Source organism: the organism of the source record quoted next, unplaced genomic scaffold, assembly GCF_019419815.1.
Source record: "Pyrus x bretschneideri cultivar Hongxiangsu unplaced genomic scaffold, Pyrus_bretschneideri_v1 Contig17, whole genome shotgun sequence".
NCBI classification, from domain to species: Eukaryota; Viridiplantae; Streptophyta; class Magnoliopsida; order Rosales; family Rosaceae; genus Pyrus; species Pyrus x bretschneideri.
Genome location: NW_025999468.1, coordinates 3,556,747 through 3,570,000, shown reverse-complemented (window position 1 = coordinate 3,570,000; position 13,254 = coordinate 3,556,747). Strand labels below are relative to the sequence as shown.

General features: G+C 37.1%; 1 protein-coding gene across 1 annotated transcript; it reads left to right on the top strand.

The window, feature by feature from the left end:
* Positions 1–5,113: 5,113 nt before the first annotated feature.
* LOC103964962 (eukaryotic translation initiation factor 3 subunit C-like) lies at positions 5,114–9,720 on the top strand. Its single transcript, XM_009377973.3, has 4 exons — positions 5,114–5,266; positions 5,694–5,765; positions 5,874–7,658; positions 8,549–9,720. Exons 2-4 carry the CDS (start codon positions 5,742–5,744, stop codon positions 9,521–9,523), a joined length of 2,784 nt encoding a protein of 927 aa, XP_009376248.1. The 5' UTR covers positions 5,114–5,266; positions 5,694–5,741; the 3' UTR covers positions 9,524–9,720.
* Positions 9,721–13,254: the final 3,534 nt, after the last annotated feature.

The following is a 13,254-nucleotide window of genomic DNA, read 5'->3' as shown; positions in this document are numbered from 1 at the left end:
GAGCTTGCAAGGAACATGAAAACGACTTCCACAACTTCGATCTATGAGTGATGAAGTTGGTTGAAAGGTTGTTCGTACAGTTGTACGAAATAGAAGAAAAATCCAAGAGGGAGAGAGAAAAATGGTGAACGGGTGTGTGTGTGGTCCAGGTTGGCAACCAAACAAAACAAACAAAAATCTTAACTTCCAATTGGGTCCAAATATTTAGGAAGGAAAAGAATTGGTCCCAAGCCCTAAGCTCATTTAAACAACACACTCAATGTTCAAGGGCATAAAAGTCATTTCCACATTATCGAGGATAAAATATATTATAATTCGGAACAGATTGTCAGACTAAGCCTCAGAGCATCTTCAATGGAGACCCTAAATGAAGTCCTTACAACCGTAAAGTCCCTAAATATGGGGACAAATGACTTCCAATGAGCTGGAATTAAACTCCTCAAAGTGCCACAATACACATGGACTCACCAGATACCTCAAAAAAATTCTCAACTATGAGGACTACATATAGGGACTCAAATAGTGGACTTCATATTAATTTTGAGGGGGAATGGTGCTGCTCTTTATGTTTTTTCCCTTGTTTTTTGAACCCATCCAAGTGGGGCAACTTCTCATTTGCCCTTTTTTTTTTTTTTTTTTTTTAATTTTTATTTTAATTCTTGAAAAATCAATGGTAGAGATAATTTTTTTATTTTTATCTATGGTTATAATATTTCAATGAAATGAATAATAATTTTTTAATATTTTAGTCCTTATATTTAGGGATTATATTGTAAGGAATTTTCATTGTAGACTATTTTTTTAGGAACTCGAATTTTACCATTGGAGATGCTTTCACAATGGGCTTGGGCGATAATTGAACCTAAGACGTCTCACTTACAAATGAAGATGAATACTATTAGACCGTAGTACTAAGTGTAAGGATGTTAATTTTAGATTAAAAAAATTATATGATATGAATTGGGTGGGACTTATTTGACACATACTCACACAAATCATATTGATTCTCAATTAAATTATATTCCCAAAGTCATAGGTTTACTATTCATGTCTAATGGCAAGTGATTATCTAGTTTGGTATTGTTGAAATTTTTTAAAAAACAGTTTTTTGAAAAAAGTTGAGGTTAAAATTGTGTTTGGTAAATGAAAAAAAAAAGTGTTTTTTTCTAAAATTAAGGATCCAAAGCAGCAGAAAGCAGAAGCAACTCTACCCTTACTTCTGAAAACAACATATTTTTTCACAACATACCAACCCCAAACTAGTCAAGTGGCATTTTATTTTTATTTTATTAATTGTTAGACGACAGTTGTTGTTCATCAAAATTAACAAAAATGAAATCTCCTAATAAAACATCACCTCGGAATAGCATTTGTCATATATGACAAGTGTGAGCACATATATTTTCTGTCTCTAAAATATTATGCCAACAAGTCACACACAATAGAAATTCACTATATAAAAACATATAAGTTATGATTGATAATTTTTGCACACTTTTTAAATATTTGTTGCTCTTCTATCCCTTTGTCTTTTAACTTATAGGTAGGCCTTGAACAAAGAGCAAACAAATATTAAAAATTTGCAAAGTTCTGTGAAAGTCACCACCTATAAGTCATCTTAGTTTTTTTCCACAACGTATACTTAGTTTTGATTTTTTTTTTTTTTTTAAATCTATGATTGCAGAGTGTAAGCTTACGTAACATTAGTTCTGTAAGTCGTTATCAAAATCAATTCTTATTTGTACCTCGTATAATTAAAGAGAGAAAACCATAGTTGCAAGAAAGAAAAAAAAAAAAGATAACGAACTCATCATTGTTGACCCCTACTTTTGTCCTTGGGGCTGGTGGAAAACCCTCAAGGTCTCTTCCCTCGTATAACCATGGAGAGGAAATCATAGTCGCAAGAAAGAAAGGAAAAAAAAGGTAATGAACTCATCATTGTTGACCCTTACTTTGTCCTTAGGGCCAGTGGAAATCCCTTTAAGGTCTATTCCCTCTCACCCCCACCCCATTTGTTTCTCTCATCTTTTAACCATCATCATCTCTTATTATAGTTGCCCTCTCACACTATCAAAAAGGATCTTTCCAAAAAAATAATGTTATGTATTCCTAAATGCTTCCCTATGTTAGTCTTGTGTTGAATTTGAAAAATACTTAACAATATCATTTTTCAATTGTATTACTCGAAAAACAAAAGTTAAATATGTGAAAGTTGATATTATGACCTGAGACAGTAGAGAACTAATTTAGAAGACTCAAGATTCCTCTAGCAACTTTAGTAGAGGCTTTACTGAAAATCAGACAATCATCAACAAATACTAGATTAGAAACTGGCGAAATAAATAAAATTGAAATCAACATGATGAAAGTGCTAAAAAAAGAATTAAACAAGTCAAAAGAGCAAAGCTAATGGATATATCTCAACATAAAACTTAATGAGGAAAATTCGTGTTGCTTGTGTAGAAAGTATTGAATCAAATGCAATCGCCCATAGGCAAATCACATAAATATAAAATATAGATGGTGTTTTTTTGTTTTTTCAAAAGGTAGGGGGTTGTTTTCTATTCAACTTTTCTCTCTCTCCCATATATTTCCCAAAAAAGACAAAAAAAAAAAAAAAAAAAAAAAAAAGAAGGGTTTCATGCTGGTTGGATATTACATACCAGCCCCAAGTGAACAACCACATAATTAACGGTATTTACAATAAAAATAAAATTATAAAATAAAAAGGTACACAAAATAAAAATTAAGAATAAAAAATAATTTTAAATTTGTTTTCACTCTTAAAATGTTGTTTTCAGTGATTCTCTTCATTTCCTCCCACCACCCTTCCTGTTTTCTCATTTCTCTAATACTCTGTTTGGATGAGTAAATTTAAGATTACTGTTGATGCACAAAATCGGCAAGGACTTTGGTACAAGAGAAAGTGTGAAGTTTGTGACCTTCGCTAGGTTGCTCTGGTCATTAGTGTGGATAAGTATGTAAATGAATAGAGACAAGGAAGCAAACAACATAAGACGTACGTGATTCACCCAGATTGGCTACGTCCACGAAGTAGAGGAGTTCTTATTCGTTGTGAAGAGTTTACACAAATACATAGGTTCAAGCTCTCTTTTAGTGAGTTCTAGTGAATAGTTTAGTACAAATGGCATTAGGAATTATGGTGGGAGAATGATCCCCTTTTATAGAAGAGAGTTTCTAGCTTTGTTCTGACATTGACACGTGTCGTGTTGTGAGTAGCCTATGATATCGACACGTGTCACGCTGTGATTGGCTTCTGATACTGACATGTGTCGTGTTGTGATTGGCCTCCTGGTTGGAGGAAAAGTCTTGTGGGTCCTTGACGGTATGCTGTTGACCGGTGCTTAGTAGTTTCGGGATTGGTCAAGTATGGTACAAACAATTACTATGGAATTTTAAAAAGACATAATTTTATTTTCTAAAATTTGTGAGTTTTCTTGTTTGGCTAACCTAAAAAACAATGAAATTTTAATACGGAATTCGTTATTTTTATACTCACTCATGGAAACTTAGAAATGACACTTATTTACATGGATTTTAAAATTGGAATTGAAGGTCTCAAATCCCAAGATTTTTTTTCCATGCGAAAATTCTAAATTTCTATGTTTATGAATTTAAATAAGGGAATTGATACATGTTAAGTTATAAATTTTGACTTTTGTCAAAATTTCAATTTATTTTCTTCATCCAAACATTGTGTAATACTTTTTCTATATTTCATGCATAGCATAAATGTAAAAACTAAAAAGTGAAATTATTATAAAATGAATTCACATTATGTGCTGAGTTAAAATTAATTTGAATAAATGGTAAGTGATTAATTTTATAAGTTATAAAAAAAATTTCACTCTACCTTTAATTTGAAACAGGACGGGATTTAGTTAGGGTAAAGAAGCCATATACTCCCTTAAATGGCTCACGGATTGTTCACGCGACAAATCATACAAAATAATAAATGCAAAATTTAAAATCTGATGTTGAGCATATATAAATTGTTAAGCGTGTAATTGGATAAAATAAAAGTTCAGATGAAAAATTAAAATCATACAACTTTAAGGAGGTGTTTGTTTTCCCTCACTAAAGTTCACTGGACTCGATTGAACTAAGGGTTAGTCCAGTTTGGTGTTTGCTAGCAGCATGGCCTAGGTTTAATGAGACTAAGGGGGACTCAGCCTACACTAAAAGCTTCACTAACTGATCCTAGCGAGCGCCCCCCCTCCCCAACCAAAAAAATTGGGAGGATTGCTAAGAACTCTATGCAGCTTCGCCCTTCCTATCTACTTCGTCCCTTTGCTTAGCCGCTGTGCGCATCTCGACTTCTCGCCGTTTAGAGAAACCCAAACCAAAACTAGTTCTTCCTCACTTCACCCCTCCCGTTGTGGGCATCTCAATTTCTCGCCGTTTGAAGAAACCCAAAACAAAAACCCAAATCGAAGAGACCACTTGAAAATCGCCCGGCGAGATCCATAAGGAAAGAGGGTCATTGTTTGGAAGCTCTGATGCAGAACCTTCGATTCGAATTGCATAACTCCAATTCTTTGGAGCTCTGCAATAACTCCAATCCTTTGAAGCTTTGCACCACCTATAGAGCCTTTTCAAGAAACAAAAAAGAGCAAGAAAAAGTTCGAATACCCCAATGCTTTGAAGCTTTGCATCAGTTGTAGAGCAACTTTTCCAGAAGAAAAAAAGGAACAAAAGAGCAGGAAAAGGGAAAGCATTCGAGAATTCTAGAAAAAAGTAAAAGAAAAAGAAAAAAAAAGAATTAATTTTTATTATTATACTTCTTAATCCGACATTGTACCAAACGTTTCACTATGTCAATCAAGCTTAGTCTAGTCTAAGCTAGTCGGACTTAGTCCTTGAAGTTAGTTTAGTGCAACAAACGCACCCCAAAGGAATAAACAAAAACTTTCTTTTTTAGTTTTATTTCTAAAAAAAAAAAAAAAAAAAAAAAAAAAAAAAAAGAAAGATTGGTCACAAGGATAAAATTGGAAGTTAAAAACTGCAAAAATATTGTTGGGTCTGGACTTTGAAGAACTAATAACATGGGCCCGGCCCAAAAAGAAAAATATAAACATACGAGTGTGAGTGAATCAGCCCTAATATTGATTCTCTTTCTCCCCAACTGAGCAACAGTTAAAAACTCTCCTTCAAGCCGCAACCGGACTTCTCTGAGATTTCCCCTCACCTTCTCTGCATTTGAAGCTCTGCCTCCAAATCTTCCGCAAAGCTTCGTTCGAACACTGTAAGTCCTTATCTCCACTCTCTCTCTCTCTCTCTCTCTCTCTCTCTTCATATGCGTATGTTTGAATTCGTTTTCTGCAGAGTTTCATCACAAATTGAATCGATTCTGAAATCTATTTATTCATATGTAGCCAATTTTGTAAATTTTCTCGCTTTCGCTTAGGGTTTTGTTGCAAGACATATAATCTGTGAAAGAGTTTTGAATCGGAGAATATGTTTCATGCTGATTTTCTGACGAACAGGAAGACGAGCTCTAGGCTGAATTTTCTTACCGTTTCTCGGAAACCAAACATAGATTTTATTTTTTTCATGACCGGAATTTTTTTTTTTTTTTTGTATGTTTATGCTGTGAAATTGGGTATTTTAATTTTTGCCTGTTCTGTTAGTTCTCTTACGATAAGATCTTTTTGTGTATGTTTTGAATGCAGATTCTTGTGATTTTTCTTTGACTTGTTGCGGTTTTCTTGTACGAAAGGATGGCATCTCGATTTTGGACTCAGGTATTTACTTTAATTTGTGATATGATTAGGGTTTTGTTTATAAATACTTCTGGCTTGTGTGTTTCTGTTAGATAGTGTTTCCTAATTTGTTATTTTGTGTTAATTTAGCCTGGGAGCGATTCTGAGGAAGAGGAGAGCGACTATGAAGAGGAGGTTGAACCTACAGGTGGTGAGACTACCACTGAACCAGGCCTAAACCCTTACCTTCAGGCTAATGCAAGTGATAGCGAAGATTCTGATGACCAGAAGCGAGTCGTTAGATCAGCGAAGGACAAGCGCTTTGATGAATTGTCTGCTACTGTTCATCAAATGAAGAATGCCATGAATATCAATGACTGGGTTAGCTTGCAGGAGAGCTTTGACAAGATAAATAAGCAGCTTGAGAAGGTCATGCGTGTTACCGAGGCTGTAAAAGTACCTACTCTTTACATAAAAGCTCTTGTATTGTTGGAAGACTTTCTGGCTCAGGCTTTAGCAAACAAAGATGCTAAGAAGAAGATGAGTAGTAGCAATGCCAAGGCCTTGAACTCAATGAAACAGAAACTGAAGAAGAACAATAAGCAATATGAGGACTTAATTAATAATTATAGGGAGAATCCTGAGCAGAGTGAAGATGATAAGCCTCCGGAAGAGGAATCGGATGATAGCGATGGAACAGAATCTGTAATTGATCCTAATGATATTGTGTCTTCAGATAACGAACAACCGGATGAGGACGACCCAGAAGAGGACGAGCCAACTGAAGAAGGTTGGCAGAAGAAGATGAGTAAGAAAGATAAGCTCATGGATAAGCAATTCAGTAAGGACCCTAGTGAGATCACATGGGATAGTGTTAACAAGAAATTTAAAGAGGTTGTGGCTGCTCGGGGCAGGAAGGGAACTGGAAGGTTTGAGCAGGTCGAGCAGCTTACGTTCTTGACAAAGGTTGCTAAGACCCCTGCACAGAAGCTGGAGATATTTTTCAGTGTTGTTTCTGCTCAGTTTGATGTGAATCCTGGTCTCAACGGGCACATGCCTATAAATGTGTGGAAGAAATGTGTGCAGAATATGCAAGTTATACTTGATATTCTTGTGAAGTATCCTAATATTGCGGTGGATGACATGGTAGAGCCTGATGAAAATGAATCCCAGAAGGGACCAGATTATGATGGGACAATTAGGGTTTGGGGAAACTTGGTGGCCTTCTTGGAAAGGATAGATACTGAATTCTTCAAGAGCTTGCAATGCATTGATCCCCACACTCGTGAGTACATTGAAAGACTCAGGGATGAGCCTATGTTTTTGGTTCTAGCTCAAAATGTTCAAGAGTATTTAGAACAGGTTGAAAATTACAAAGCTGCTGCGAAGGTAGCCCTAAGGCGGGTTGAACTTATTTATTATAAACCACAAGAAGTTTATGATGCCATGCGAAAATTGGCTGAACATACAGGAGATAGTGATTATGGTGAAGAACCTAAAGCTGCTGAGGAAAGTCGTGCTCCATCTTCATTTATTGTAGTTCCCGAGCTCGTTCCTCGAAAACCCACCTTCTCTGAGAGTAGCAGGACTATGATGGATATATTGGTTTCCCTTATATACAAGTATGGGGATGAGAGGACTAAAGCTCGTGCAATGCTTTGTGATATTTACCACCATGCTCTACTGGATCAGTTTTCCACCTCCCGTGACTTGCTGCTTATGAGTCACCTGCAAGATAATGTTCAGCAGATGGACATTTCGACCCAGATACTTTATAACAGGGCCATGGCCCAACTTGGTCTGTGTGCATTTCGTAATGGATTAATTACTGAAGCACATAGCTGCCTTTCTGAACTGTATTCTGGTGGAAGAGTGAAAGAGTTGCTTGCCCAAGGTGTCTCACAAAGTAGATATCATGAAAAAACTCCCGAACAGGTGTGCAAGTGCCTCTGTTATATTTTTACATGTTCTTGTTCATTTTATTATCGCTTTATTTGTGTATCGCCACCCAACTCGTATCCCAAGAATTTCTTCTTCCAAAGTCCCTCACAGGGAGCAAGATCCCATAATATAGTGGGACCAAACCTATGTGAGAATTGGGGCAAAAATTGGGGAAGAGCAGGGTCATATAGCATCATTCTTCTATATTATTTGAAGTCATTGTTTTGTTCGCAAAAAGAAATCCACAAGTTTAAAACTTTAGTGTCTTTTTTTAGAACTAGCTGTTGGTTTCAACAACCAAATAAAACTTGTATGAAATCTTTCCTTTATAACAGTGCTGAAATGATTTATTATTTAAGAATTACATTATCTGTAAAAACTATTTTTTGTGAATTCGATAAAGTCCTGACAAGCATATTATATGCTTTAAATTTATACCTGCACGTTGCAATAATATGTCGAAAGTTTAAACTAGGACTTGTTAGAGTTATATTATTAAATCATTTAAGATGTTTGTGAACATTTAAGGTGTCAAAATCTTTACTCTTAACGTTCTTATTGCTCATCTAGAGTGGTTTTTCGCCAAAGATACTGATTCTGTGGAGTTATTAAATTCATTTTATTTTTGGCCCTGTATTACTACTCTGAAATTGCTGCAGGTGCGCTGTTTGCCTAATTGATAGAACAAAATGATCACTTGAGTAAGTTAGGTAGGAACAACAGATGATTCTCATTCGGAAAAGCTGAAACTTGTAATAGAGTATGGTGTAGCCACATGTTATGGGAAATTGTTGTAACCAGACTCTACAATAGTACTGCTCTGAGTACACTTTGATATCATGCCTCTATTCTATATAATTGTTTTATTTTTTTTCCTTTTTCAGGAAAGGCTGGAGAGGAGACGACAAATGCCTTACCATATGCATATCAACCCTGAACTCCTGGAGGCAGTGCATTTGATATGTGCCATGCTGCTGGAAGTGCCTAATATGGCAGCTAACACCCATGATGCGAAGCGCAGACTGGTCAGCAAGACATTCCGACGGTTGCTTGAGGTCAGTGAGAAGCAAACATTCACTGGTCCTCCAGAAAATGTTAGGGACCACGTAATGGCAGCTTCCAGGGCCCTTGTCAAAGGTGACTTCCAGAAGGCCATTGATGTCATCAATTCTCTTGATATTTGGAAGCTCCTGAGGAACCGTGAGCATGTCCTTGAGATGCTCAAGGCTAAGATCAAGGAAGAAGCTCTCAGGACCTATCTTTTTACCTTCTCCTCATCCTACAAGACTCTGAGCTTGGAACAACTCAGCATGTTGTTTGACCTTACAGAGGCCCAGACACACAGCATTGTTAGCAAGATGATGATCAACGAAGAGCTCCTTGCCAGTTGGGACCAGCCAACATGTTGCATTGTTTTCCATGACATTGAGCAGACTAGGCTGCAGGCGCTAGCATTCCAGTTGACTGAGAAGCTGTCAATCCTTGCAGAAAGTAATGAAAGGGCAACAGAAGCAAGAATTGGTGGCGGTGGTGGATTAGATCTACCTCAAAGGCGCAGAGACAACCAGGACTACGGTGCTGGATCAGTTGCTGGGAGTGGCGGTAGATGGCAAGATAACATGTCCTTCAATCAAAGGCAAGGTGGTGGTGCTGGGCGCACAGGATACAACACTGGAGGGAGACAATTCAACCAAAATGCTGGAGGTGGCTATAATAGGGACCGCACAGGCCAATACAGAGGGACAGGGCAAAACACCCGTTATCAAGATGGTGCATATGCGGGATCAGGGAGGTCCGCCAGGGGTTCTCAGGATACTTCAAGTCGCATGGTCAGTCTAAACAAGGGGCTTCGCGCTTAAACATCTACAAAAGAAGCATAGTTATTTAGCAGCATTTTGATTACAGTGCTTTCTGTTTTGTTTTTGTTCTCGATTAAGCTATCCCGATCGTTTGGATTTTCATATTTAGAGGCTTAAATTTTGGACCTATAAACTTTGAGAGGTGGGGTTTTGTATGCTAAAACATCATGGTTATCAAAGCATGCAAGGTTTTTCTTTGTTTTTGTTTAATATTTTGCCTGATAAATTACATTTTACCACATTAAGTTTCGGAACGTGAACACAGTTCAGGATGTTTGCTTGGAAGAAGAATATAGATCGAAAGGCAGAATATACTCGGAAGAGAGACGAAGTAATGGGCTGTTTTATTGACTTTTATCTCGACGTGACGTTACTTGGCATTTGGTTTTGATGCGTCAATTTTTATGTACTTCACGGCCAATCGTTTTTCTGGGTTGCTTACTGATGCTTGGTTTGTCGGAAAGAGATCCTCTCCGGATCTTTTCCACCAATACCACTTCATCCAACGGTCAAAAATTATTATAACTTTAAAGAGGTCAAAATAGGTGGGCCGTTGGATGAAATTTTAAAGGCCTGGATCACTTGATCCGGTGACCTTAGTAGAAGAGATCTAGAGAGGATCTCTTTCCTTGGTTTGTCAAACAGCTTTCTTGATTGCTGACCCGAATCGGGTTCCAACATGGTGAAAATGAGCAATTGTTGTGCTAAATGCTGTTTATCACTTGAACTATAAACTCTTTATTGCGGTTTAAGATTGTTATTTTTTAACTTTCCCTTAGATCAAAACCTAACCTGTATGAACTGTGCCCACACGCGTTGTATGAACATTTAACGGCGCCGACATATTCTGCTAACAACAAGTATATTCTTTGATGTCAATGGATTATTTCATAGGAAAACTAATGAAAAAGATTTAAAAACTTTGAGTTTTAATTAAAAGGACAAAAATGTGTTGTAAGTGAATAGTACCAGGAGTTACTTTTTAGAGTAAAAATGTCATTTTTCGTTAAAGTGAACAGTATCGGAAGTGTTTCATTAAAATTTCCTTATTTCATTGCGTGACCGGAATCTAGAAGATTTCGGCAACATTGATGGAATAAACCACCTCGGCGCATGACACCTGAAATATACTTTTAATCACTTTCAACCTCTGTTTTGAGCAAACGAGAATTTCAAGTCTTTTCCTTAGTATTTACGAAGTAGTTTAAAGATTAGTGTAGTGGTTTTCCATATAAGAGAGACTTATCCCATGAATTACAAGGGCCAAGCAAGGCACGGCTACGACTTTATTTTCAATCTATTTTAAGTATATAGTTTTCATGATCGCTTTGACGATTGTTTTGCAACATGCCACTTTTAATGAGAAATTTTATATTGTTGAGATTTATGAAATTATGACGGCATTGATCCTACATATTTTATTTGCTCATCATGCATGCTTACATCGGTGAATTTAGTACTCGTTAGGGCCATGATTAGCTTCAAGTGTATGTTCACGTTGTACCGTTGCACTCACTTTGGATCCATTATAGGTGTTAACCTGTACTAGTTGCTTTTGCATCTAGAATTCGTATATGATGCGCTTAGTACTAGCTTCACGTATATGTAGTACTTGAGCGTAAATCATTACACCCACCCTGTTCATGTGGCTACTTTCTGCATGGGACTCTTGTGTGCTGCATAATTTGATGAGCATATATATATATATATATTGTTGTTAGGATATTGTGGTTTACGTGTACCCTTAAATTAATTGTTTTACACTGATACTTTATTTTTCATACTTACACGTAATATGATTTTGGAAACTATACTGGTTTTACAGCGAGAAGTTATTATGTTGTGAAAAATCAAAGGTTTTTAGTAAATCGCTATTTTTGCCCACTCACACTTTCTATTTTGTGACCCTCCACGACTTTGTAGTTGGTTTCTGTGGCGAGTGAGGGATTATTAGGGTTCTGACACTCCAATTAATGTAGGGAATTTATTTCCTGTAATTTGTACAATATCTATCTTACACAGGATAAGAATATCCTTACTTTTACTACACAATATCTATTCTCTAATACTCATGCATTGTAATAAGGATTCATCCGCATTGCACTCTCACTCTTAGTTTTAATTTAGCTCTCGACTTTGGTTTTAATTTATTCATATTTTTGCACATCACTTGCATATTATGACTTCTTCACCTTCCAAATGCAAGTATTCGCCAATATCCCTCGAATTCCGGTGTCTACTTGAATATGTGGGTCGAGGTATGTCATTTTACATAACCATTATGTTTTGACTAGCATTCACATTTCAAGCTTCTGCATTACTGATTATGGCCACATGATGATGCTTGAATGAGAATTTCCTTTTTCCTTAGCAAATTTAACAACTAAAATTTAGACCCATCCATTTAAAATATGCATTTGTATGTAAAGAAATGGATAATAACTATATTATGCGCAACCATTTAATACTATGGTCTAGTATATTTCTTTAGACCCATCCATTTAAAATATGCATTTGTATGTAAAGAAATGGATAATAACTATATTATGCACAACCATTTAATACTACGGTCTAGTATATTTCTCTTTACTTGTAAGTGAGAGGTCTTAGGTTTAATTCTTACCAAAGGTGAATTTGAACCACATTATTGCTAGTCTATTGTGAGACTTAGCCTATTGTAACGATCCGTCCCTAACTTTACGGTTTTTATAATTTTAGAAGTGTGATTTTACCAAAGAACCCTTCGAGGCGAAAAATGTTGACCGTTTTGTCATGCCATGTTTCCTTAGTATATCTTTGTAGTACTCGTCGCTATGAACGGGTGAATGCACGCAGAATTAAAATTGGAGCTAGACTGAGGATTTTACGAAAGTCAAAACGTTGGGGGTATATTGGTAATTTTGTGTCTCACGGGATATTTTTCTGTTTCGTCTTTTCATGTCTTGTTTGGTGAGCCAGTGGGGCCTACCCCTGTCTTCTTTGTTCTTCAGCCCATCCATTTTTTCTCTCATTTCTTCCTTCTTCTTGTGAACCTCTCTATCTTCCTTTCTCTCCTTTCATCTCTCTACAATTCTCTCTCCCCGAGCTCTCACCCACACAACAACCACAAAGACAACACCCTCACCACCCCCCACGTCCTCTGCGAGACCTTTGGACCCAAGGAAAGGAGGAAAATTCCTTAAACTTCTCATCCCATCGCTGCACAGTAACCGTCAATTTGCAAAAAGTCCCTCATGTGAGTTGTCATCGTCTCCGATGCAGGTAAGCCCCTAGAAACCTCTAGATCGTGTTTTAAGGTTAGATTAGAGTAGTTATTAAGTGTTAATCGCGTGTTAGATGTAGAAACAACTTGGGAAGCCAATTTCTAGTTTTCCGACGAAGACATCCTTTTTACAAGCATTTTCCGGCCACCAGTCGGCCTCTTTTTGGTACGAATCCCTTCTCCTCATTCCAAGCTTCATTTCCATAGCTAGAATGTAAAAATGGTGAAGAAATGAGCTCAAACGGAGCTCTGGAAAATTTCCCCAGAATTAGGCTAGTTTCAGACCTCGCGAGGAAGGCGACGTGTGAGGCTAAGCGTGTGATTGTCGTACTCGGTGCGTGGAGCACACATGCCTCCCTGAAGGTACTGTGCTCTATCGTTATCGACGACGACAACCACGGCGGGGCCAATGACTTTTCCGGCCAACTTTTCGGCGACCCAACTCGGCACGTGCGGTGGCGCGTGGCTT